The sequence below is a fragment of the Nicotiana sylvestris genome, chromosome 6 (assembly GCF_000393655.2).
Source record: "Nicotiana sylvestris chromosome 6, ASM39365v2, whole genome shotgun sequence".
NCBI classification, from domain to species: domain Eukaryota; kingdom Viridiplantae; phylum Streptophyta; class Magnoliopsida; order Solanales; family Solanaceae; genus Nicotiana; species Nicotiana sylvestris.
This window is the reverse complement of record NC_091062.1, coordinates 140,205,148-140,232,752: the sequence shown is the minus strand read 5'-3', so window position 1 is coordinate 140,232,752 and position 27,605 is coordinate 140,205,148. Positions and strand designations below refer to the sequence as shown.

The window sequence follows — 27,605 nt, the reverse complement described above, 5'->3', positions numbered from 1 at the left end:
CTTATGCAATTGAATTGAGAGACAATAATCCAGGTAGTGATGTGGTTATTAACCTTTCAAATAATAAACTTAAAGAGGGGAGAAGAATTCTTGAGGATGTATATTTGCTTTCAAGCTTTAAAGATGGGGTTCAAGCTAGGGGTAAGACCTTTTATTGATCTAACTGGCATTTTCTTAAAGGGAAAAGCTGAGGGCCAACTGCTAGTAGCTGTTGGACAGGATTCACAAAATTATTTCTACCCTTTGACTTGGGCAGTGTTGATAAGGAGACAAAGAATACATGGAACTGGTTCCTACAGTTGTTTCAACATTCTCGGGACCTAAAGGATGGGGAAGGAGTTACCTTCATGCTAGACATGCAAAACGTATTTCTATTTCTGTCTTTTTCTGTATTTGTCCATTTATATTTCTGTTTCTTCTATTTCTGTTCATTATATCTGTCTTTTTCTATTCTTGTTCATTTATATTTTGTTGTTTTCTATTTATGTTCATTATATTTGTCCTTTTCTATTTCTTTCCACATATTTTTCTATTTTTTCCTATTTTTGTCCATTAGTTGTTCATAAAAATGTCCAAGCGATTATATGTTTTTGTAACTATAATATGGGTTAATTGATGCTGTTAGAATTGTCCTTCCTCAAGCACAACATAGATATTATGTTAGGCATATTGAGGCTAACTGGTGCAGGATATACAATATTGGAAAAAGCAAAAAACTACTTTGGTGGTGTGCATGGTCTACCTACAAGGAGGACTTCAAGGACGAGCTGAAGAATTTAGGGAAGTTGAATAAGGATGTAACAACTGGTTTGTTGAAGTACCTACCTCAGGCTTGGTGTAGAGCTTATCTGGACACAGTGTGCAAGAATCGGTCAGTTAATAACAATTTGACTAAATATCCTTCAACAAATAGATTTTGGATGCAAGGCATAAGCCAATAACAAAGATGTGCGAGAATAGTAGAATCTAAATCACGAACATGTTAAGAGAACATGAAGATGAAGTGAGGAGTAGAAGACATGACTTTAGTCCAAAAAAGCATGGAACTTTACAATGTGTACATGCAAATTGCTCAAACAGCTTGTAAAGTTAATTCCAATGGAGAAAATAGCAATGAAGTGATAGAAGGTTCTGATAAGCATTGTGTTAATTTGGCTATGAAGGAGTGCACTTGTAGGCAGTAAGACCTTAAAAATCCCATCTCCACATGTTATTAAAGTTGTACTTCACAACATGGGTGATCCTATGACAGAGATGAACTAGTGGTATAGCAAGGAGGCATTTCTTCTCACTTACAAACACAAGCTGCAACTTGTAAGAGGAGAAATTATTTGGAAGGTTGACTCATCACAAGCAATGGAGCCACCTTAGTTGGTGAAGTTGGCTGGCAGTCCTAAGATTAAGAGAGATAGGCAGAAGGATGAGGCAATTAAAAGGCAAGGATTATGGTCACAGACAAGAAAAGAAAGATTCATAACTTGTAGCAAATATGGAGAGACAGTGTAACACCCGTAAAATTGTGGCTTAGGTATGAATGAGTTAAAGGAGTAGTAAGGATATATTTTGAACATGTGAAGTCCCATCGGGATGATTATGGGTGAAAATAGTTGTTTCAAAATCAAGATGGAAAGTGAGGTGCATAAGATTTGGCAAAATCGACTAAGTATGTAGAAGGTCTGTCTTCCAGCAGATTTTAGTAAAAATGTGTAAGGAATCTAGAAAAACTCAAAGCATGAAAGTTGTAGGAATTTGAAATAGCTTTCCAACAATATATTATGGAGATCAACATAAGCTCTGTGCAAAAAGTTATGCCCATTTTACAAAATGGTATGCAACCACCGCGGTCCTACCGCGTTTTACCGCGACCGCGGTGGCGAGGCAGTGTTCCAGCGATTTACCGCGGTCGGGACCGTGTCCGCGCCAACCGGGACGCAGTGGACGACTTGGGAAGTCATTTTTTTAGCCCTATTTCGTCCCCCACAGCCCCAAAACATAAAACTTGCTCTACAAAGGAAAACTCTCAAAAACCTAACTCCTCAAGGGTCCCTCCATCACCCAAGGTAAGTTCTAATGGTGATTCTATGTTTATTTCAATTTCCCAATATCTTATTAACATGGGTAAACCCTCCATATCATTAGATATTCAATTGGAACAACATTGATGAGATTCTATCATTGAATTAATGATTATAGACTCTATTTCATGAGATATGAGTTGATGGGTTTGATAGAAAAGCATGAACGGTGATAGGTCTGGGTTGTTGATAGGTTATTATTGGTTATGGGTGTTGATTATCTTATAGGTAATAAAGAATGATGTTGATTATAACCATTTGAGACTTTAGAATTTATCTAGAATCAAGAAAATGGGTTATTGGGTGTAGAGACACCATTAATAAGGGCTATGAAGCTTTATGCTACCAAGTGTTTGATAAAATGCCTAAGTGACCAAAACATGAGTATTATTGCTAATATGGAATCCCTTTGACTTGTATTTATATAGATTGAAGTTGAAAGGGTTGGCGAATGTTGTATTACGCTCAAGAACAGAAAGTTAAGGTATGTGAGGCTAACTCTCTATGTTTGAGAATTTTAATGATTCTCCCTACACTACGTTTCTTTTACGACGTATCAATTGCCTCAGAAATATAGTTAAGCCTAGTTCCTTGAATAGTTGTAGGACTTCTATTCTCTAGCTTCATAACTCGTTCATGACTTTCATTCTAAACGTTGTGAGCTCAGTTCGTATTCAATATAGACTTGGGCTTGATGTCCCTAAGTCTCAGTATAGCTTACTCAGCATGTCATAAACAGTTGAAGTTTCAGTGTTCACAACCAGATCAAGAATACATGTCTCATTCTAGTCCTATTCAGTATTCCAGTATTATGTAACTCAGTATGATTCAGTATCCCAGTATAATGTAACTCAGTGTGATTCAGTATTCCAGTATTATGTAACTCAACGTGATTCAGTATTTCACTATTATGTATTGCAGTATGATTCTCAGTTCCTGATTTTATATCCTTGAATGTTGAACACTTGTATTTGGGCCTGAGGCCGCAGTTTATGCTTTATGCATTTTGGACCTGAGGTCGCAGTTATGTATACGTATACTTGGGCCCGAGGCCGCAGCTTGTGCACATATATATATTGGGCCTGAGGCCGCAGTTTAATATTCAGATAAACAGGTTGTTCATCATTCAGAAGAGGGAGTATTCATATCCTTACTTCCTTTCAGTTCAATTATTAGTTACCGTTCAGTTATCAACTATCATATCAGTTACCAGTTATCAGTTCAGTTATCAGTTATCAGTTATCAGTTCAGTTATCAGTTATCAGTTATCATTTCAGTTTCAGTTTGAATAGTTATCATTTCAGTTATCAATTATAAATTCTCAGTTATCAGCTTAGTTTCAGTTTCAACATTTATAATTCTTTCTTTCAGTTGCTTTACATACCAGTACAATTCAAATGTACTGACGTCCCTTTTGCCCGGGGCCTGCATCTCACAATGCAGGCAATGAATTACAGGTTGTGATTCCAAGCGCTAGGATTCTCGTACCAGCTATTTGGTGATCCTAGTTCTTTCGGGGCATTATCATTACCTTATAGTCTTCAGTATTTTTTTAGACAGTCAGTGTTTTCAGTACTTCATTAGAGGCTTCATAGACTAGAGTAACAGTTAGACAGAGTCTCAAACTTTTCATATTAAATATGTTGGCTACAAATATGTTTCAGAATTGTATTAGTATTTTCGCACTTTGATTTATATCATCCAGACTTTCAGTATATCAGCATGTGTTAGTTTATCTTCCGCATTCAGTATGTTATGATACCACATGTTGATTCAGCCAGCCAGTTGGTTCGCTTGGTCACATGTAGTCAGGCACCGAGTGTCGTGTTACGTCCAGGCCCAGGTTCGGGGCGTGACAGACAACCCACAATGATTGGACTTGTGGATAGGTAAACTGTAATTTAAATATTTATTTAGTGAATTTTGGACTTAATTCTGTTTTTCTAATTTGTTTTTGTTCCAGCAACAAAAAGGGAAAGGGAAAACAACAAAGAAAGAGGCCAAGAACTTTGATAGATGAAGAAATTGAAGAAGAAATTAACTGTTCAACACCTCCAATCAATCAACCAAGTAAAGACAGTGGCTTAGGTTTATGTCTACACCTAGAGTTAGGACTATTGGCCAATCAAGCAAGGATCTGGACACTGAATTCCCAGATATTGGATATAATGAAGATGTTGTACTGCTCCCAAAAGTGATATCAATATAAGACTTAGATGAGACAAAATGTACCAATACCCACTAGCACAAGGTCAATCAACTTCACTAATGATCATACTGATGTAAATGATCCGAAAAACCTTCCATACTCACCACCATCCTTAAATTGGAAGGGAAAACCTGTCACAACTGCAAATTAGTTAGAAAATAAAGGCAAGAGAGAATTGGGAAGCTTAGACCAATGAAAGAAAAATGATGACCAAGCTAGACTTTTTTTAATGTTTTGTTGGGATGTATTTACTGCAAACTTACTGATATTTTATGTCATATCTAAAATACTGTTAATATTGGTACTGAATTTGGATGTCATATTATGACTTAGATTGTGTAAGTTTTTGTTGTTATAGTATGACATCCATTCTTCCCATTTGACCTTATCTAGGTAATCTTTTGGTGACGTAACTTGTGCGATGACAGTACTTAAATGCTTGAAAATATACAAGTTATATTATCTTAAAGTGTCCATTCCGTCAATTTAAAGATATTTTTGTTTAATATTATAACGATAAGGAATCTTTTGACCTTATGGTATAAAGGACAATTTTAAATAATACTTGGTTCACAGTAGAGGGAGATATTAATTTGGTTGGACTCCTCGATGTTTCTTCGCCGTGTCCCCGTTTGGGACAAAAGGAAGGATAACTTGCCAAGGAAATAATACAACCAAGAGGGTTAAAGTTGTCCATTTACAAATACAACCGAAAAAGATGTGACTTCTTATAACATTGGATTCACGCAATCCCCTCTTTCTTATCGTCGCCTCTTCTTCTTCTTCCTCTCCTCTAAGTAAAACGAAAGCGAAAAAACGCCTTTCTCAAAACATAAAATTATTTTCTTATTCTATTGCTATCAAACTTTTCTCTTCTCTCTTTTCTCGGTTTTCCAAATCTCAATCTAATAATTTTTTCTAGTTTTTTTTCGTGTTAAACTAGTTTTCTAGGGTTCGATAATGGCGCCGCCGGGAGAGATGCCGTCGAATAATCTATGGGTGGGTAATCTAACCCCCGACGTAACGGAAGCCGATCTAACGGCTCTGTTCCAGAAGTACGGGCCGGTTGATAGCGTAACCTCATATTCGGCTCGTGGTTTCGCTTTTCTCTATTTCAAGAACATCAACGACGCTAAAGAGGCTAAGGACGCGCTTCAAGGATCTTTCTTTCACGGCAATCCACTTAGGATTGAGTTCGCAAAACCGGTTTGTTTTTTTGTTTTTATGTTCAATCAGATGGATTTTTGTTGGTTTTTCATCGATGTTTATAAATTTATTTTTGTTAGTATTTGTCGTCAATGTTTGTGTGTTCCCGATCATATACAGGAAGTCCTTAAGCCTTTTCCCTCACTCAAAAATCAAAACAAAAGATAAAATGACTAGCCGAACAAGATCTACGCCTGAGATAAGTAGATGCGTAGAAAATAGAAAAACGAAATAGATGAACAATATTAGGAAGATTTTTTTTAATCACTTGATGGATGTTATTTTCGTAAAAGAAAGAGCACAAGTAGGAGAAATATGCCGATTTTTTTCGAGTGCGAATATGCGACTAAAGAAACAATGTATCAAAAATTTGCCCGAATGATCGTTGCCATAAATCTCAAAGACAAAATTTTGCAATTAGGAGATCTAGCCAACATCTATTTGCAATTCCATCCCAAACATTAACCAGTCTATTTGTTGAGGAAGAATTTTTTTTAATCAGCTGCGAAATCGGTGATTGGTACATTAAACTTATGAATCGAACAAAATCAGCTCATTAGAGCAGGCAAATAACTTTTATGGACGTTGCAGAAAACTGGGCAATTGAATGAACGTTGAAATTAGACTTCAAACGTGCTCAAATATGCAAAGCTTTAGGATCTTTATTCGGAGTTTATACCAAGTTCCAATATGTTGTGCTTGTCTGGCAATCATAAAGGTAATCAAATCAAATCAAATCAAAATAGAAAGAAAAAGAAGAGCAAATTAATTATACAAGAGCATATTTCATTACTATATTCTAGAACGGTATGGATCGCTTCACACATCCAGTACCATGAGCACGATTTGCAATAGGCACTATTTGTTGTTTGAAACTAGATTGCCTTAAAACAGATTTTTGTAGAAAAAACCCAGAACGTTAATCGCCCAGCTGCAATACCATCAAAAAAGCAAATCAATTGCGACGTAAATGTCAACCACGTACTATATATGTTATAGATTCCGTTTTATTTGTATATCCATTCTAACCGATGGAGATTTCTGGACTTTTTTGTGTCCACGTCCTTTCTCAAGGGTTCTCAGATGCTTCATCCTCCAAATGCAATTCCCGTAACATTTTAATAGACATTGAGATCAACTGATACGTGTAATTAATTAATTATACAACAAATGCTAATTAGTTGAGTAGTAGTTTAGCCACCGCTCCAAAATATGGGTATCTAGTAACTCAAATTGTCTTTAATATTTCAAGACTTGTGAAAATGTTTGATGAAGTTTCATTCTATCTTACACTGATTACTTGTTAAAAGTTTAGTAAATGAAAGTAAATGGAACAACCTTTAGAAACGAATGTTTATTCTCAATAAGGAATATCTATATGTCAACGAAGTCCAATATAGATGGGTATAAAGTAAATTTCACTTATCAATGCATTGACTGTTATATCTCCCCCAAATAGAAGAAAAGAGAAGAATCAATATGTGAATGTTTAGGCGTTATTATGTAAATCTATGAAAAGAATTAGTACTTGTATAAGCATCCCCCTGGAAATGAAGTTCAGGAGATTCTTTTCACTTTTCACAAGTATGGTCAAGACCTGATAATACTTTCTGAAAATAACCATGTTTTACCACCTATTGAAGATACTTTCTGGGGAATGAATACAAGAGAACCAGTCTACACAGGAAAACAGCCACCTGAGGGAAAGTTAAGATATTCTATTTTATAAACGTGTTTGGTATAACAAAAACAAATGATATGCATATATGATGACTCCCTGTATTTACTTTGGGATTAAAGGGTTGTTACGTTTGGATGTAGAGGGTGTCTGGTGATACATATTTTACAACTCTAGTTGCTAGAGGTATAGCTGGATATTAAAAGTGAAGGTTATGAACCATTAGAAAGAGCAGATAGTTGGTAAGCAGATAGGAAGAATGAACATCCAAGCACAAAAAAATGCCCCGGATAGTCAGCAAACTACAACTTTGTTGGATTACATGCATCCTGATGGCTTGAGCTAGTTCTCTCTTCAAAATAATGATATGTTTATTCATCAAAGGAGGGTATCATATCTTTTTCAAGCTATTATAAATTTGGCGTGAATCTTCATGTATTTCTTGATTATCATACATGCTACATGCATGCCACCTCAGAGGTAGCTGGTCCCTTTGGGATCCCTACGTGATGTGTTTATTAATTGAATTGGTTGGTAGAAGATGCATACACATAGGGGTAGTTTGGGGGGAAGTCAAATTGAACTATACATGTCATGGATACAATACTTGGGATAGACAAAAACAGGACATGTCCGTTGCTACAAACTATTCACTGGCTCTACCTCTTGAAATGATTTTCCCCTTTCATCTCGACGTTTGGACATTATCATGAGAATTGAAGGTTAATTACTTGTAGGAAAAAGAAATATTCAATAAATTGCTCCGAAGCTTGACTTTTTCCTCCTTATGTTGACCTCAATGCATTAGAATTGGTTAACCACATACAATCATGTTTACTATATGGGCATTTGGTACTTAGCCTCACATTGCCTGTCTGGTTCTTCAATGTCACTCTTAACTTGAGTTCATTTATTTGTTGGGACTGAGATTTTGGCCAGTATATATGGCATAGTATTGTTTCAGGATATGCTCATTAAAGAATGTTACAAACTTTTATGTGAATGCTAAATTGACTTGGAGATCGTTCTGTGAAGCTCCACCTGTATTTAACGACTTGATCGTCTTTACTGATGGTTAATGTGCATTCTGTATTTTGTGCTCATGTGGCAACACTATGCCATTATTGTTGTGTTGTATGTTTGTTGAGTTCCTTTAACGCTATGGGTATCTCAACTCCTATTCTTTGATGACTGAGAACATTTTAGATTTTGTTATAGTTGTCCAAGTGCTGGTTTATTTGCCCGGCATGATTTTGTCTTACAGACATTAGGTTACTTGTCTGTTATTTGTTCTGCTGTGGTTCTCATTATGCATTGCACTGTGTCAGGTAGTTAGTCTAACAACAGTTATGCTGTCTGGTTTGCAGGCTAAGCCATGCAAAAGTTTGTGGGTAGCTGGGATTAGCAAGTCTGTGTCAAAAGAAGAATTGGAAGATCAGTTCAAGGGTTTTGGTAAAATTCAAGAATTTAAGTTCATCAGGGATCGCAATACCGCATATATTGATTTTACTAGACTGGAAGATGCAGCAGAAGCACTGAAGAACATGAACGGCAAAAAAGTTGGCGGTGAACAGATCCGCGTGGATTATCTCAGGTCACAACCTGCTAGAAGAGTAAGTTATTTTCTCTACAGCATGGTTTACTCTTACTGTAGAGATTTGATTCGTTTTCTGGAGTGGTACATTTTGTAGAGGAAAATATACTATGATCATGGAAGTAGTTGTCAACCTTAAGAATGTTGGTTTTAGCTTTCGTAAATGAGTTTTGGTGTCTATACTCTATAGAAAGATTTTTGCGCGACAGTCACCTTGCTGGTACAAGGCATATAGAATCCAATTTGTAAATTGTAACTCAAATCCAAAAGCTAGCTCTTGAGGGAAGGATTGCCCAAGGTCACATAGCGAGATTAAAATCCATTCTCAACCAATTTGGGACTTTAACATCCCCGCACACAAGATTAGATAATTGGAGCATGAATAATTTAACACTGGGGCCCAACATTGAGAAATATAACAACATGGATCGATAGGCCTGGCTGTGATACCATGTGAGAAATAAACCTTGTGCCTAAACCCCAAAAGCTAGCTCTTGAGGGAGGGTTGCCTAAGACCATATAAGGAGGACACAATCAATTTCCTCAACCAATGTGGAACTTAACAGTAAGAATCAAAGTTTGAGTTGAAGAGGAAAATATAGTCTTAGTGTTCGGTGTAGCCAAGGTGTGGTAAATTCTGCGTATGTGAGCTTAGCAAAGCATAGTGGGTCCAAAGTCTGAATAAAGGAAGAGGGTCATAGGTAGATTGACAACAAGTGTAGAAATAGTCTGATTATGATAAGCTTTCTGAATGCTAAGTTCTTTGGTGCATGCCTACCTAGCATGCGTTCCTAAATAGATTGGATTGAATGTTTAAGACTCATATAACTGAAACCAACTAGTTTGGGTGGAAGTTTAGTTGATTGATTGATTGATTGATTGATTGATTGTTTCTTGCTAACACAACTTTTAGGTTCACCCTGTAATCTTCTGGTTGATTTGTGGTTTCTTAATTTTTTTAAATCATTCCTCATAAAAAAATGAATTCTTAAATCTTTTAGGAGCAAGGACCGGAGTTTCGGGAGATGAGGGATGGACAATTTCCCAATAGGAGCATTGGCCATCCTGACACTCGGGTTATGCCTCAAGATTTTGTCAGGAACTACTCTGATCCTATGCATGCTGGCTTCAAAAGGCAACATGTAATGCTCCTTTTTCTTTGAAAGATTTCCATCTTTTTTAAGAGTGGTTTGGTTCATGGGATGGTACACATGGATTGTTATCTGGTACTAAATGATAATATGATTTTTTGTGTGGTGAATGATAATATAGATTTTGTTATGCGGTGAATGATAATGTAGGATTTTTTGGTGAATTGTAGAATTTGTTATGTGGTGAAAAATGATGTAAGATTTGTTGTGAATGATTCAGGGATTGTTTAATAGAGATTGCCTACTTTAAGGGCATTTCTGTCTTTAGATACACTTTTTCAGGTAATACTACAAACCAAAGGCGCCAATAGTTTTGTAGAATTTTATGCCGAAACCAAAAATTGTAGATTACATTTGTAATACAGAGTTTTATGTGGCAAATTATGTTCTATTATGTGGAAATTTTATGCTGGGATTAACTCTCCTTAATGTGGCCAACCAAACAACCTGTTAGTACTGTTACTTGTTTGCATCAATTTGCAAAAGTTGGGTGTGGTGTGTGCCAAATGCTGAAGCTAGTGGTTAGTATAGATATGACATTAGAAAACTAGGTGGTTAACCAGTGGTTATGATTAGTATAGATATTCCATTAGAACATTGGGTGGTTAAGATGGTTTTATGTTGAATGAAATATATGCTTGTTAGTCCTAATTTTCACCCCGAGCATCTTCTTTTGCACAGCCATTCCAGTTGCCAGCGGGACAAAGTGGACAACCTAGTAAAGTTTTGTGTATAAGTTATCCACCCTCTGTCCATGTTGATGAAGACATGCTACACAATGCTATGATTTTGTTTGGTGAGATTGATGGAATAAAAACATTTTATGATAGAAATTACTCATTGGTTGAATTTAGAAGCATAGAGGAAGCCCAGCGTGCTAAAGAGGGGTTGCAGGGCAAGCTTTTCAATGATCCCAGAATCACAATAGAATATTCAAGCAGTGGTCCTGCACCTGGCAGAGATTTCTTGGAGTATCATCCTTCAATTATGGGCCCAGCACCTGATTTTTATCCCAATGAGAACCCATTCCAACCAGCACAGATGGGCTTATTTGGCCATAGTCGCCCTATGTTGGCTTCTAATGTACCTGGGCATTTGCCACCTTATGGTATTCATGGTCCTGATATCCCAGCAAGGCCTTTGAGTATGCAAGGCAGGTTTGACCATGTTATTTCAGGCCCAGAATTTACTGATTCACCAGTGCTTCGGAAATTGCGAGACACAAGTCCTCATACTGTGATTGGAGGTCCAAATTGGAAGCAGTCATCTCCAACACCGGGGGTGCTTTCTTCTCCTTCAGGTGAGCAGAAACCACCTAATAGATCTGCCCTTGGTGGCTGGGATGTTTTCGATTCTAGTCAACTTCAGAGGGAAACTAAAAGATCAAGGATTGATGGGGCATTGCCATATGATAGTTCTCTCCCTCCTAAAAGAACAGATGGTCGAGCTCCTGGTCATGACTATATATGGCGCGGCGTTATCGCCAAGGGTGGAACACCTGTTTGTCATGCTCGCTGTGTGCCTATTGGGGAAAGGATAGAATCGGAGATGTAAGTATTTTGTATTTTTCTTGTTTGCTAAAGATCAGGTTTTTGAATTGCCTCACTGATTCAACACTGTCCAGATTTCTCAGCTTGTTGATGGGGGTCGCTTATCATCTTTCCAAATTTGTTTTTCAGTTGATCGCTACAGTGATTTCTAACCTTTTGTTGGATATTTTTTTTTTTTTGGGGGGGGGGGGGGTGTTCTTCACAGAATTATTGTGAAACTTATTCTGAAATATTTTCGAGAAAAGGTTATCAAGATAACTTGCTGTTAGCATTGCCATGTGCATGATTCTTCTTTGGCTACTTGAAATTTTTCTTAAATAATATTTATGGTCTTGCTTGGTACAACTAACTTGGAACTAATGTGTATGACTTTTATTCTTTTTTCTTCATTCAGTTGCATGCACCCTATTACTTCTAATAGGTTTAATATATTTAAGTCCTGTGATATAGCACTCAAATGCCACCACAAAATAAATAAGGAACAGTCAAGTGATGAAATGTTGTTTTCTGCAGTCCTGAGGTAGTCAATTGCTCCGCCAGAACAGGATTAGACATGCTAACTAAACACTATGCAGATGCTGTTGGGTTCAATATTGTTTATTTCTTGCCGGATAGCGAAGAGGATTTTGCTTCATATACAGAGTTTTTGAGGTACCTGGGTTCAAAAGATCGTGCTGGGGTTGCAAAATTTGGTGATGGGACCACCATGTTCTTGGTGCCACCTTCTGACTTCCTTACGAAAGTTCTGAAAGTTGTTGGTCCAGAGCGTCTTTATGGGGTGGTTTTAAAGTTTGCACATCATATACCTGGTAACACATCTTTGCCACCCGAGTCCAATCAACCTCAATATGTGGATGCACCACGGATAACATCCTCTCAAGCTGCGTATGATGCAATGCCATCCATGGAAAGGGTTTCACAGATGAACTATAATCAGGTTACCCGAGAAGATCTGAAGCTGCCTTCAAAAGAAGTCACTTCTCTGACTGATGCGCACCCCGCAAATCCTGCGCAGCCAAGTAATACTGCAGCATACCCTCTGAATCCTGTGCATCAAAGTAATACTTCAGCGCCAACCCAAGCGGGGGTCACTTTAACACCTGAACTTATTGCAACCCTAGCAAAGATGCTACCAGCTAACAAGTTATCAAGTGCGGAAGGGGCAACCATGCCTGCAGGAGCGTCTGGTGGTATGCCTGCATCAGATGCTGCTGTTGCACCTGGTAAAGTGCAGCAACAATCTTGGAGATATGAACATCAAGCTCCTGGTCAAGCTGCCGATCACATGGCACAGTTTGGTAGCCAGTTTAACAACCAGATGCAAGTTTTACCACAGCTTCAAGCTCATCCAGCAGGCTTGAACACACCTAACCATTATTCTCAAGGGGCCACTGGTTTTAGCCAAATGCAAGAGCATAGCCTAAACTTGCAAGCACAGGGTGGTCCTCCTCAGACATTGACATCGACCATGATTTCTCAAAGTACACAGCTCTCAGCTCAGCCCCATGTTGATCGCCACCTTCAGCTTGGAACACATCAGGATGCTGTGAGTGGTTCTGGGACTCATAGCGCTGATGCCTTAGGACTGTATGGTTCATCTGTCTCTCAGCAACCAACAAATCTTGCTTCATTGCCCAACCAGACTCACGGTGCTAATGTTCCTCAACCACAGGCTGGCATGCCTGTTGCCTCTGGGATGGGGCTCGCAACTCAAATGCATCAGTTGCAATCTGCACTTTATGGGTCAGTACAGGAGGGACCAGAATCAGAGGTTGACAAGAATGAACGCTACCAGGCAACTCTATTATTTGCAGCTAATCTACTCTCTCAGATACATAAGCAGAAACCAAGTAGTCAAAGTGGGCAAGGGTCAGGCAATCTTTGAGAAGATCTCCTTAAGCTAGGTAACTGCTCAACTCTTGATTCATGTGGATTGTTCTTTAAAAAAATTTCCATTTTGAGCAATTTTTGTGCATAACGTGCTCTCCTGTCTTTCCAACTTCTTAATTGGTTTCGGTGCTTAGTCCATCTCCTTTGTCCCGCCTTTTTTTTTTTTGAAAAAAAGAACTACCATTGTCCAAGGGAAAGAGAGAGGATCAATGTGCTAGCTAGTAATTCTTTTTGGAAGAGAACGAAGATTTGGACTTTTCCCATTTCATGAAATCTTCAGTATCTAGAGGCCTGAATGAGAAGTGAAAATCTAGACTCTTGATGGTTTTGGTGTAAAGTTCGGCATTTGAGAAAGTTTTGCTTGAGGTGAAAAGCTTGAATAGCTGTAGAAAAAAATCGTGAAAAGTTGGAACGCAATTGCTTGTGAAATTGGTAATTATTGGAATTATTTCTCTAGTCCTATAGCCTCCTTAGTGTTGTGACAAATTTTCCCGGAGTCATTTTTTGGTTCAATAAAGGTATAATTGAGCAATAAGATCGTGCTGAATATGTACAGCAAAAAGCAAAGAAATACATCCATAATTTTGAAGGGAGCCATAAATTCTAACGGGGGAATTCAATTGAACCCTCTTCCTTATGGGAGCTAATAAATTCTATGATGCTGTCAGCATCTTCACTAAATTCCTGTATGCACTAAAGTGAAAGCAAAAGTAAACAATTAAGCTTGATCTTGCTAGTGCGCTCTTTCCTGTTCTAGTTGCATCCTAAATTTATGAGGGTGCCTATTAGATGTCTAGCATGTACCTTTTGCACCATGCCTCCGACTTTAGGTTGAGCTTTAGTTGTGGAGAAGCAGTTGTATTCAGGAGCTATTGGCTTTCCTTTCTTACACTGAAATTCTGTAAATCAGGTGAACCTCAGTATTGATCCTCTCTCTTTTCCTGTGACATATTGCTTTTTGTGAGGCAGATCTCTTTCTCAATATGACCATTTATTTCTATTGATTGTTGTTCACATGCTTATTATACTTTATTTTTCTGGATCTTCGCCTTCTTGTGCTCCAAGCTAACATACTAATTAGTTAAATATGCTATCATCTTATTTGTCTCTTATAGTTCATTATTATTGGTTTAGTGAGAGCCTTTCCATCTTTGCATGTGTGATTACCCCAATGTCTTGCATAATTTGTTAGTGCTAATTCTACTTTTATTTCAGTTTCATATTGGGTATATGCATTAGTTAGAATTGCATTGTTTATACTCATGATAATGTAGCTCACTTTGAGATCTGATGAGATTTGGTAATTCGTCTGTAGTTGATATATATTTGCTGTTAGTAGAACCTTTAAGAGTTTAAGGAACCTTTATTTGGATTGAGTTGTAAATTGGCTTAATGGACCTATAATTTTACTGATTCCTGAAGCCTATATTCCTGCATTATTAAATATGCCTTCTCGTTAATATATATTTTAGGAATATACCAAGACATATGAGACGCAAACTCATTAAAACTATCCAAAACTCTGCGCAAGAGCACTTGCAAAATTTGATATTCATGTTTTCAGTAAGAGTTCTCCATATCCCTACAAAAGTCAGATATAGTTCCCTTTACCTATAGAAGAGAAACCACGGAAATAAAAGAAAAGGGAGGGAGTAGTCTTGCTGTCAGCTTTTCGTGCACATATAAGAAGCATCCCGCTAAGTCGTTTCTTACCTCTGGGTATCGTTATAAAGTAAATGAATACATCTTTTACACTACATGAATAAATTGATACAGCTCCATTTGAAAAAATGAATAATTTGATATAGCTGGTTGGCTCTGCAACTAGTTACAAACATGCACACGGACTTAAAATGTTATCTTCCAAGTGAATAATGGCTATCTAACTTCAATCACCTAATGTCCTCTCAAATTAGTAGCTTTTTTAACTTGCTTCACCCACCACCATAAGGAAAAAAAGACAAACTATATAGTCAATAACAACAGTTGATGCACCAATTCGACAAACGAGATCATTATTAAAGCTGGATAGGCTAGAAGCTAAGTGAGTTCTCAAGTAATTGAGACTGTTCTCCGGATTCGGGCCCCTTTGGAGGATTTTGGTTGTTCAATGGGTGTCTATAACTTAGCTTGCTCTAATATCCACGTGAAACTCAAGTTTGTGGTAGGCAAAACAGTCGAGGCATAATAAGTATGTTAAGTTTTAATTTTCTTTCAGAGTAGAGCAAAGTAGCCAAAAAGATGTGGATAAATGGAAACATTAGAACTTTTCTACCTTCAAAAAAATGGAAGGATAGGAGCTAAAAATAAATGACCAGAATTCCCTTGAAATATACAGGATCATTCAATCTAATCTAAATGTACCTGCGTAATATCTTTGCTATATTATGACTCGCTATTGTAGTAGTACGTAAATGTATTCCTGAACAAACTGGTTTCCAATACCGACTTAACAATATGGTTTGTTGATTTACAATTGATGTCTTTCAGTCAAATAGCCAAATAGGTGAGGTCTCCTAGTGCTTCTTTCCCATGTTCGTTCGGCAGAAATTTTATTGAGCTCCATTCTGCTGTTGCGAATACAGTCCTTCCATTTTCCAAAAATCTCCAATTTTGTTTCCTAAGAAAATCGCTCTTTGAAGAGGAAGAATGAATTGTTAGTGTGACTATTTAGAAGAAAAATGGAATGATATGTAAGTTTAAACCATTGTAGAATCTGGCATATCCTAACCAAACCTTTCCCATTGTTCGACGTGCACTTGTATGGTCTGCAGAGCTTTACTTAACTTATTTTTTAGGGGATCTGGTATCTAGCATATCTTTACCTAAATAGTTTAAAATGATGGATCTTCTTCCTTCAGAATGCAACATTTACTGGCCCTAATGATTTGTTGGATGAGTGTTGTCAGGAACTGTATATTTACCCCTCAACCTGCAACGTTTCCCTTTGTTCCTCTCCAATAGAAACTTAGGTTAATCCAATTATTTAGATTTGCCCCTGGAGCTAAGGTGAGAGTGTTCTGATCAGCACAATATATGCTGTGAAGTTTAATTCAGCCTTTGACTGCTTTTCTGGAATGGAATACGAAAGCCTGGAGGAGCTACTAAAAGTACTATATTTATCTTATAACAGTACCTTCTCTCACCATATAATCTTAATATTAGAAACTTTTGCAATGAGAAACAGTTTCTTTTAGCTAAATCGTTGATTTCAGAAAAGATTGTTACAGGTTAGCAAAGTGATTTAAACATGAAACAGAAAGCTTCATAAACTAGGAGCGGAATCACGTTCCAACCCGAGCTCTTTTTCTCGAAAGGAAATGGTTATCTCCTGATACTTTCCTTTATTTTTTTTCCCCAATATTCCTCTTCATCAAACTGTGACAGAGACTAGGAAGTTGGCGAAATATGGAATTCTCAGCTACGTTACAATTTATTGATAACCACAGATTAGGGGACTGATTACAAACTTGTTCGCTCCAAGCAACCGAGCATCAATTTTTCTTCCGTGCAATGGATCAGAATGATCCTGTCAAATGAAGATTGTAAAACGTAGGACGATTTACGCTGTAGTCTAAGCAACAAGGCATCAACCTCGTTTGTGTTAACGTTTTTACCGTAGGATTCTGTCTTAAGGTCCAATTGAACTAATCAAATGAAGCGAGTAGTAATGCCTTGTAGTTTCAGCTTGGATTCTGCCTGAAGGTCCAATTGAACGAATCAAACATAACAAGTAGTGTTGCCTTCTGCTTTCAGTTTTTACCACTTAGACTATTTCGAATGGCAGAGCCAAATGGATACGTACAATTTTTTACGGGGTTAAGGTACGGTGTTTTTAGATTTCCTCTTGGAAAAACTTTTTGATAGATGCAAAAACCTATAGACTGGAAAATATTCGAATGATCTGAATCTGCAGTTTTAGCAGTTGGGTGGGTTCTATTATTTAGCAGTGCTTATTGGTTGTATCGCATATAGTCCTGACATTCATAGGATATACTCCGATATTTAGGCAATGAGTTGGGATATATTGGAGCGATAACGTGGCTATATTTTGAGCCATAAAGTTTTGTGGCATTAACTTTCATGTGGGCCCCATAAGCTAAAAATAGTTTATTTTTGAAGAAGACAGAACTCGAAGACAGAGCATAAGAGTGAAGTTCATTTGAGCTGGCTTTTAAATTTTATTCCACACAAAAAGAGAACTATCCAGCAGTACTAAAAAAATTGGAATTTTAACCTCGTTTAACTGACAATACTTGTACATTCTCCTTTGTCAATCGGCTACAAATCTCATGGTTGAAAATTAAAATTTGTCATTACTTGTATTTTTTGTTTCTTCGAGATATATGAAGTTATAAACTAACTTAAATGGTTCTTTCCTCTTTGGTGTGGTAGGTAAGTGGCGTCATTTTTACCAAGATTTCAGAACAAAAGGCACAGGAAATGGAACATATAGTTGCTTGGGATAGTTCAACCTTCAATATGCCGACTGGTCTTTTAGTTATGTTCTGTGTTTTGCCTTTTTGTTTTCTTTTTGTTAGGTGTTAGTTCTTTTCTTATCTTTCCTCTTTTTTTCCCCTCTCCTGTTTACCAAAGAAAAAAAGGTGAAAACACAGTTCAGAAATTCAATTTTTGGTGGTTTAACTTATTCTCTCTACCTCTCTTTCTGTGTTTCAATTTCTTGTTAGACATTTAAGTGCATTGTTTGTTTAAAAAGCTAGATTAAAAGCATATCCATCGGAAAAGATGAATTTGACCAAAACATGGAGAAGTGTTTGACAGGTAGAAATTAATGAGATGTTTCCTTAATCTTATTATCAAGATCGTTGTAGTTTATTTTTGGCAAACAAAAATTGTTTTTGTTGACAATCAAGTTGGTTTCGAGTCATTCACACAAACATTTAATTATTTAAAGAGATGGTTTTCTCCAAACAGAGATCTAGCTAGCGTTTGAACATAAATTTGATTGAGAATTTGAAAAAATAGTTTTTAAAATGTGTTAAAAAATAAATTTTGAAAATTGAAATTATGTTTGGACATATATTTTATTTGAAAAAAATTAAAGTTTTGGATCTATTTTTGCCAATAAAAACAGAAGAAATAAAAAAGTAGGGAAATATTGGGGTGAAAATACCCGCACTCATTTTAGTTTCAGATACTCAGGATATTTCGACATAAAAAAGTAAAAGTAATGGTGATATTTCGATTTTGTCTTGGTCAAAAGTCGCGATACTTCTTCTCATTTTGTTTCTGATTAGTCACTTGTAACTGTCCTTTTCTGGTGAACCCGTTCCAATTTTCTGATAGATATTATTTCGATGAATGAGTTGTCTTTGAACTGTGAACACGTGGAAGAAGTAGGGGATGGGACTGCAAACGGACAAAATAGAATAGTCGGTATAACTAGCAAGACTACCAAGCTGTGGCAAGCAGAGAATAACCACTGGTTTTCAAGGGGCAAAAAGAAGTCCACTCCTTTAAATATGAAACATAAATTTATATACAAAATATATAATAACTTTAACTTTATAATTTTTAAAATATACTAACTTAATATAAAAATCTTACCAGTTAAAGTAATAAAATTTAAATTCTAAATATACCATCTAAAAGTTTATGTTCGGTACTTACTAAATAAAGAAAAGTAAGATCCTTCTTTTAAATTATATATATATATATATATATGAAATGATTCCCTCTGTCTCAAATTATCTATCGTATTTTTTAAAAATAATTCTCTTAAATTATTTATCATTTTAGAAGTTCAAAATAAAATTAATTTTTTATTTTTTATTTTATTCTTAATAGTAATAATTGTTCTTGAAAACTACTCTTTAATTATAAAGACATAAATAAAAATAAAATAGTAAAAAGATTAATTAATACTATTTTATAAGGAGCGTATGAAAAATGGGCGAGAGATAATTTGAGACGGAGTATTAATTTGTATTTCACTGAAATGATTATTTATTAATTGACCCCCTTTCATTTTCCGTTCCAACCTACCATATAGCATATGACAAAGCAACGACCGCTTTAATTCCGACAAAAGAGGTCAACGTAAGTACAATAGCAAAACAACGGTTCTGTATTATCTAATAATCTCCGGCGGCGGAAGACGGAGGAGAAAAAGATGGATCTAGAAAGCTTAGGTGGGCTGACGGTGCATATAATCTTATCCAAATTAGCACCTCAAGATGCTGCATCAGTAGCTTGTGTTAGTAAGAGGTTTAGGAATTGGGCCTCAGATGATTTGCTTTGGTCCAGATTTTGTGCTGATGATCTTGACCTTTCTTCCCCACTTGACCCACTTGACAATCCCATGCCTTCTTTCAAGGTATAGCTGCTCAATTTTACGCATTTAACTGAGGTTTTAATCCAAAGTAGTAGTCTTTTAGTCCTAAATATGGAATATTTGATATTTGGTGTGAATTTAGACGTATCTTAATATTTGTTATTTGAAATTAGTACTGGTACAGGGATATAGGGAGTAACATGATTACAAGTGATTGAAGCATTCTTTTGTGGTGATTGTTGATTGTTTCTTCCTTGAGCTAATAATTTCTTTCTACTCCCTCTGTCATGATTTATGTGACGGTGTTTGACTCAGCACTAAGTTTAACGAAGGAAAGAAGACGTTGAAACTTTGGTCTAAAATAAAGCATAGATATTTGTGTGGCCCTAAATCAATTCATTAGGGGTAAATTGGGACGGAGGATGTACTAGTTTATATCAATGAAAATAAGAACTCCACAAAAAAAGAAAAAAAAAGGAAAAATTTAGAAGAGCAATTCATTGTAAACATCTTTAAATGTGATGATTGAGCACACGGAAGATCGTGGAATAGGATTGGATTAAAGCAACTTAACTTCTAACTTGGGTTTTGATTGTTGGGTATAATGTACTTCTTAGTCTTAGGTGTTTGGTAGTGTTAAAAATGTTATCAAGATAGAAACTTTTTGAACTTACTGGGTGAGTTTTCGTTAATACGAACTCCTTGTGCTGCTATTACATTGCTCCAAATGATGCTTTAACATTGTTTCTCCCTTTGCTTCTAGATAATCGAGAACTATCAATTCTACCCTCATTAAATGCTGAATAGTTACACAAGAATAGTTTTTCTCCATTTCCAGTCATAAAATATTGCATTAAGTAGCAGTTGCGGACAATTTTTTGTCTAGTTCTAGGTGTCAAGGGACCATATCATCGTTATTGGCAACGCGGGTAGTAGTAATCTATACCTGACTTATCTGCAATTTATAAAAGAAGAAAAGTAATCTAGACCTCTACATCAAATTTAGGCTCAGTATTTGGGGAAGTGATACAATGGTTGCCACTTTTATGTTGTTCTATGTAAAGTAGAAAATTTGAGAAATACAATTGAATAAGAGTATCTGTCTTTTCTTCTCTTGATTGAAAGAAGCAGACTGCTTGGTGAATTTCATTTTGCTCTGTCATGCATAATCACTAGATTTAATATTTAAGCTTTGCAATTAAAGGAAATGAGGCTGCTTCTCTTCAGAATCTTTTTTCTCTTCTTTAAGATTAGTTTTCATTTGTTGCCTGCTTTATGTTGTTGGAGAATGAGGAGGTGGAACATTTGTCTGGTAGTATGTGTTGTCCAAGTGTCAGGTCATTCTAGGTTGAGACGAATCTCTGATGTGCCATTTTTTACTTCTTGTCTTTTTGATCATGTTAACAGTAACCCTGCGATGCTTGTAATATACACTGTGTAAATGGTCTCTCACAGCTTGCACATGCATCTACATTCCTTCAGACATATCTGCCATTAGTTTGCATTCCTGAAACACTTTTGACATCTTGCCATGTTTATATTGTTACTTAGGCATCTTATCAAACATGGCGGGAAGCTTTTAATCTTTACCCATGGCCCTTGGTCACTCGAGTTAAAAGATGCTGGGGCAGACTAAGAGACTGGCTAGCAATGAATTTCCCTGAAGTTTTGTCTACATTGCGTAAAGGTGCATCTGAGGATGAAATACAGGAGTTGGAGAAGAGTTTAAAAGTAAAGTTGCCTCTTCCTACTAGGGTTCTCTACCGGTTCTGTGATGGTCAAGAACTGACAAGGGAGGAGTTCAGTGGAAGCGCGCCTGGGAGTTTGTTGGGCCTCATAGGAGGCTATTCCTTTTATGACCATCTAGTGAATGTATCTTTGCTGCCTTTACATCAGATGATAATAGAAACTAAAGAAATTATCAGACATCTCGGATTTGGCAATCGATCTAAGTACATCGTTGTAGCAGCCTCTTGTGGTTACAATGAAAAGATTTTCTTCCTCAACTGTTCCAATGGTCAACTTTATGTTGGTACTAGGAATCTCTCAACTGATGGAGAAATGCTCCCTTGTGTACCGAATGCCTTGATAACTTCGGTTCATGATGTAAAAGGAAGTCAACAACAAGATGCCGTGCTCTTGTGGCTAGAGGAACATGGCCATCGTTTGCAAAATGGCATGATCAAAGTCCGTAAAGAAGGAAAAGTCAGAAGTATCAGTCTTTTTCCAGAAGAACCTCCAATTTGTTCTCTTGCTGTAACAAATGGTGTAAAGGTAATTGTTCTGACACGATGGAGCAAACCAAATAGACATTGCTCTTGTCAGTTGTTTTTGGGTTTTAATTTTCATCCTGAAGACTGATAGTTAAATCATGTCAGGTTCGTGCTTCTTCTGTGTTCGTCCCAGAGTTCAGTAACCTTCAAGATGATTCTGAGAAGTTTTTATTTGCTTATTCTATCCGCATGTCTCTTTCACCTGAAGGATGCAAAATGAATGGAATGACCTTCAGCTCTTGCCAACTATATTGGAGACGTTGGATCATCCGCGGCAATAACAGAATTGTAGATGATGTAAATGGAGAAGCAGTGATAGGAAAGGTATCATTTTCATGAAGTTGTTTGATGAGGAACAATCCTTATTAATTAAAATGTCGAAGCTTACTGTTGACTTTCAACTGTCAACTTTATTTAGCAAATTCATTGTGGGCACCTTTCTCATGTGTCATAAGATGTTTTTGTTTTCTTTGGAAAAGAAAGAAGGGGACATGTTTGTCAGTGGTGAATGAACTTGAGATCTTTCATTTTTTCTCTTTAAGTTAATTACGAAAATGTTAGTGCTCTAGTCAGTTGAGAAGTATCTCTACCTTGATCTTTTACAGGGTTAAAGATGTGTGAAAGAGATATGGTGAAATACTAGAATATTTGTTTATTACAAAGGAGAGAGGAAAAAGCATTTTAAGCTGTCAGCTATTTACTTTTATGAATCTGAAGTTCCACAGGATTTTTGTTGGACATCTCAAAACTCTCATATTTCTGTCATACTTTTGCAAAAGAAACTTAAGTTAATATCAAAGAACTCACCTTGAATTAACAGCAGCAAGGCTCTTTTCCTTCCTCTTTCCCCTTCTCCCACCCAAACCAAGGTTGGTGATTCTTCTCTATATTCAGGTGACCTAAATAATTTCAACATTGTATCAAAAGAATGTTTGAGAATTGAGATGAAATCGGCATGTAACAGAAAGAAAGAGCACAATGTAGTGGGTGGGATTATTTGTGTGAAATGGTGGTGGCACACTCTTCTGTTGTAAATAGTTTTTGATCCCATCTTGGTGTGGTATTAATGAAATAATATTTGATTCAACCAAAAAAGAAAGGGAAGAAGAGAAACAGAAACAGTAGATTTTGAGGGAACATGCTTGTTTAGTGTTAAAAAAACTAAACAACAAGCAGATTTCCTTATTGCTCGTTTACCACACGTTGAATGTTTGTTTCTCCTTTAGTTGTACCAGTGACCTCTTTCGAGCAATATGCATAGTCCTTTTTCCCAGAGATACAAAGGTTAACTATGGGAGCTGCTGCCTTTTCTTTCTATTTGTATTGGGCATTATTGGACCAATTGGCCCCAGCCTTCATTTGTGCTGAGATCATCTCATTTTTTGCACTTATTATCATATTTGCAGTTTCCACTACTGCGACCAGGTGAAGAAGAATTTGTCTATGAAAGTTGCACAGCACAGTCATCTTCACCAGGCTCAATTGAAGGAGCTTTTACTTTCGTACCGGGGAGGTATGTCACATACTGCAATTGCTACACCATCAAGATGAAGTTCTTTTGAAATGAGTTTAATATTACACCTTTCACTCTGTAGTGGATGTTAATTGCAGTTCTTTCATGTATACACCCATTTTATGTAGCCAACTTGTAGATCCTAATCCGATATAGTTTTATTTTGATCTTGAAGTGAAACAACAGTTTTGCAGCCTTACTAGGTTTTTAGCTTCATAGAAAACATTGCTTGAAGCAATTCAAAGTTTGGTTCACTTCAGTGATGTGGTCGAACAGCAGCTTCAAATATGTGTCCTTGGAGTGACATGTGTGACCTGAATAATCAGGTGAGCATTTGCTAGGCTTTTAAGTGGTAGGGCAAAGCCAGTGTTTTGACATAGTCAGAGAGCGTCTGAGCAGGACAGATACAATTAGTTGAACAAGATATTAGTGGGTTGAGAACCTGAGGTCTCGGGTTCAAATCCCAGCGGAAACAAAAACACTAAATGATTTCTTCCGATCTATCCAAGCCTTGGTGGATAGAGTTACCTGGTACACCTTTTGCTACTGGGAGGTGGCAGGTATCCCGTAAAATTAGTCGAGGTGCATGCAAGCTAGTCCGGACACTACAGTTATAAAAAGTAAAAAAAAGATATTTAAGGCTTTTTATTCCACTGCAATAAGAGTTTGTCCATTCTTTTATGTGGTGAGATTTCATTCTCACAAGAAAATGTCGCACATATGACATAGTCGTCCAATAGTTATATTTTATAACGGAAGAAAATAAGAGAATGTGGCAATGTGTTTTTTCATTTGACTGAAGGCAGTAGTCAGATTTTAACTAGGAAAACCGGATCTGCTGTTTTCTGCCTCAACACTTGGTTACATTGATTTAATGAATAAATAATAGATGAAGACAACAGAGTTTTTATTGTTCTTCTTCATTGAGTTCTACCCAAAGGCTAGGTGCATCATTATACAGGTATATGGAATCTCTAAGCTCAGGTTGGTATACATCTGATTCTATGAAGGAACAGGAAATGTCAGTCCAATAATTTGTCAATTTTATCACTTCATATTTACTTTTTGCATTTAATCATTTGTTACTTTGCGATGCCTTTTGTTGTATAGAATACTTCAGTGATATGAAAGAGTTTGATAACTTTTGTTCTTGGCTGGCTGCTAAAACATGTTTGTATTTCTTTCTCTGCAGATTAGCAGATCCAAAAGGTAGTGCATTTGAAGCAGAGGTGGCAAGATTTCCCCTTCTGGTGCCAGACTATATCTTCTGATGGAACTCGCTCGAAGTGTAATGCTTTCGTCTCTTTCCTTCTGGGCCAGGAATGGAAGTTGTCGTTAAGCTCTCAGCAAGTAGCCGAGGAATGTCCAGAACTTGAGAGGGAGAGCCCTGGCTTCTTTTAAGTCATGCAGTTGTCTATAGTGAATAAGCACTATCTTACTCTTTGTTATTAATGTGTGATCTTTTTTCTTTTCTCATGGGGGATTTAGCTTTTTTCCCCTTGAGGTTGTGATATTCTTTGAGTGCTTCTTTGGTTTACTGTTGTGTTCCTTTTTGTGCAACAAATTATTTTGACTATACTGTCTTATAGAAATTGATATAACATGTAACGCCAAGCTTTGCTCTGTGATACTCGCGCTCTTCCCTGCCCCGGCTATTCTTGTTATTGTGTCAATCTGCTATGTAGTGCTTTCTTTGGTTTTACAGTCACCCCTAAAACGGGAACAATTTCTTGAGTAAGCCAAAGAACCAACAGCAGAGTCTCCTAATGACCGGGCTCTTTTAACATTTTGCATTTTAGGCTAGAGTGCTGTAAGAACCATATAAAACTGATAAGGATTTTAAGTTCCTTGGAATCTAATTTTAGAGCAATTGGGTCTTGTTTTGTTTTCTGGCGGACGACTATATGGGATAAATTTAATAGTGCATCAAGCATGACCTGGCTATAAAATGACAAATGAAACTTACAGTTGTCTTATCACTAAATGTCTGGATAAGTTCAATCAAAGCAACAAATGATAGAAACATCCAGTCCAAAAATGATTGACAAAATGCAACTGGAAAAAATATCATGCACTGTACTTGCTTTCAATATTGTTTCTTGTCACTCTGGTACTTAAGTTATCTTTCATGAATAGTATTGATTGCGAGGAACACATAGAAAGATATGGAATAGTTCAGAAACTTGTATCATTATCGGTTCACACACTTTGGTTAGCCGTTTAAAACCATCCTGGACAGCAATATTAAGAGCCTGTTCGGAAAGCCACAAGGGAATTGAATCAAGGTATAATTAAATGTAATTATACACTTTCGCTGTTTGTTTGTCCAAGTAATTTCATGGTTTGTTGGGCATTGGATGTAATTGAGAGGGAGTAATTACACTCTGCAATTCTCAAGTGCAAGGAGTGAGAATTGGGTGAAATTATGATGTAATTACAAGGTAACTTTTCAAAAAAAAATCATATATTTTTCTGGAAAAAAAAAGACTTTTCTTAAGTGAGAATTTTTCTAATGATATTTTAACTCCAAAACTAGTAGTAGTCGGATAATGCTTGTGAAATTGTTCTATCAAAATTGGAAAGTGATCCAAATTTCTCTAATTGTCGTTTTCTCACCTTTTCAGTTCATAAAGACAATGAAAAATCTTTCCATGAATTCTATTTGTCATCGGTACAAGTAAATATGGTCTGTAAGCACGTGATTTTTGCCCTATATGAAAATTACTCCCAAAAGTTTAAAATAAAATAATTTTTCTTTATGTGCAATTTTGAGAATTTTCGTGGCATTTTTGGATAATTATTGGTATTTGTCTGTGCATATTTATTTGTTAAATTAATAAAAATACAAAAATATATCGCATTTGCATTTAGGATTTAAGTTTACAATTAGAAGTAATTAAGTTTGTTTTACAAGAATGAAAATTACAAAAATATGCATCGTTTGCATTTTTAGCATTCAATGTCAAATTGTGCAATTTTGTTTTAATTGGTGTTTAATTATGTATGATAATTGTTGCTAGGAATTAATTAGTATTTTTGATAAGTTAATTTAGTTTATAACTTAATTTAGAATTTTAGTTTTATTAATTAAAAAGTAAAAGAAAAGAGAGCAAAAAATATAAAGAAAATCGGAATTGGGCCTCTTCTTCAATTTTGAACCTAGGCCCAAAACACCTCTACCCAACCCAAAACACCTTGACCCAAGCCCAACCGCCCCCCCACCCCCACTCTTTCTCTCATTCTTGTTTCATTTGCTACTCACTACCTAAAAAACCCTAAAGACACCCCATCTCTTTCTCCTAGCCGCCAGACCCATGCACCCCCCTCCCTTCATCTTCTTCGTTCACCCCCCCCCCCCCCACGAAACCCCACAGCCCCCTCCTCCGCTCACCACTGTCCAGCCCCCCTCCCCGTCCATTTTTCTTTTCCGTCGTCGGACCACCCAAGCCAACCTACTGTCACGCCGGACAGACCCTCAACCAGCAGCGGTGACCGTGGTCTGCCATTGACGAGCAGCAACGCTGCTGCGTCGACCAGTCACGCTGCCTCGTCGTCCACCAGCAGCAGCTTCATCTCATCGTCGAGGTCGTCCACCAACAACAGCTTCATCTCATCGTCGAGGTCGTCCACCAGCAGCAGTGTTAACCATCGTCGAGGTCGTCCACCAGTAGCAACTTCGTCGACCAACCACGAACAGTCATCGACGACCAACTCCCCATGGCTGCTGCTCCTTCTTCTTCTTCGTCCCCAGCTCAACCATGAACGACCACCCAATGTCCAGCTTCATCCATGAACGACCCCTCCAGTCGCCGGAAAAACCAATACGACACCTCCCTCCCGTCGACCAAACAGTCCCACGACCACCATCAGCTCCATGTCCAGAAGCCATTGCTGCTGCTTCATCTCCTCATCCCAAGCGACCACTAGTCGTCAAACAGCTGCTCAACACACACACACAGCCTCACGTCCAAACAACCATAGTTGTTTCGTCATTCATCGAACACCAAACTCAGCTGCTGTCTCGTCGTTCTTCAGGTTCAATCCGTCGAGGTCGTCGTTTGTCGTTCTGAGTTCGTCGAGGTTAAAAGAGAAGGTGGGTTTTTGTTGAGTCGAGATCCGGTACGTCGAGGTTGTTGTCCGAGTTTTTGTTCCGTTGCGGTCATTTTCGGTT

The 27,605-nt window shown here is 37.1% G+C and overlaps 2 protein-coding genes across 3 annotated transcripts; both read left to right on the top strand.

Moving 5' to 3' along the window:
- Positions 1-5,032: 5,032 nt before the first annotated feature.
- On the top strand, positions 5,033-18,010 carry LOC104235415 (flowering time control protein FPA). 2 transcript variants are annotated; one of them, XM_009789172.2, is made up of 6 exons: positions 5,033-5,490; positions 8,536-8,781; positions 9,764-9,904; positions 10,595-11,463; positions 11,977-13,367; positions 17,749-18,010. In XM_009789172.2, the coding sequence occupies exons 1-5, from the start codon at positions 5,245-5,247 to the stop codon at positions 13,346-13,348; spliced, it is 2,874 nt and encodes a 957-aa protein (XP_009787474.1). In that variant the 5' UTR covers positions 5,033-5,244; the 3' UTR covers positions 13,349-13,367; positions 17,749-18,010. The 2 variants fall into 2 exon arrangements, with proteins under 2 accessions (XP_009787474.1, XP_009787476.1); XM_009789174.2 differs by lacking the exon at positions 9,764-9,904.
- Positions 18,011-19,352: 1,342 nt separating this feature from the next.
- Positions 19,353-25,062, top strand: LOC104235414 (F-box protein SKIP16). Its single transcript, XM_009789171.2, has 5 exons — positions 19,353-19,690; positions 21,200-21,922; positions 22,027-22,245; positions 23,328-23,434; positions 24,627-25,062. Exons 1-5 carry the CDS (start codon positions 19,487-19,489, stop codon positions 24,703-24,705), a joined length of 1,332 nt encoding a protein of 443 aa, XP_009787473.1. The 5' UTR covers positions 19,353-19,486; the 3' UTR covers positions 24,706-25,062.
- The last annotated feature ends 2,543 nt before the right edge of the window (positions 25,063-27,605 follow it).

Bases quoted from the DNA above. Each gene is read 5' to 3' on its own strand.
- LOC104235415 (XM_009789172.2), top strand. From the start codon at position 5,245: ATGGCGCCGCCGGGAGAGATGCCGTCGAATAATCTATGGGTGGGTAAT. The intron at 8,782-9,763 runs GTAAGTTATTTT...TAAATCTTTTAG, and splicing joins GGTCACAACCTGCTAGAAGA to GAGCAAGGACCGGAGTTTCG. The intron at 9,905-10,594 runs GTAATGCTCCTT...TCTTTTGCACAG, and splicing joins CTGGCTTCAAAAGGCAACAT to CCATTCCAGTTGCCAGCGGG.
- LOC104235414 (XM_009789171.2), top strand. From the start codon at position 19,487: ATGGATCTAGAAAGCTTAGGTGGGCTGACGGTGCATATAATCTTATCC. The intron at 21,923-22,026 runs GTAATTGTTCTG...AAATCATGTCAG, and splicing joins CTGTAACAAATGGTGTAAAG to GTTCGTGCTTCTTCTGTGTT. The intron at 22,246-23,327 runs GTATCATTTTCA...TCATATTTGCAG, and splicing joins GAGAAGCAGTGATAGGAAAG to TTTCCACTACTGCGACCAGG.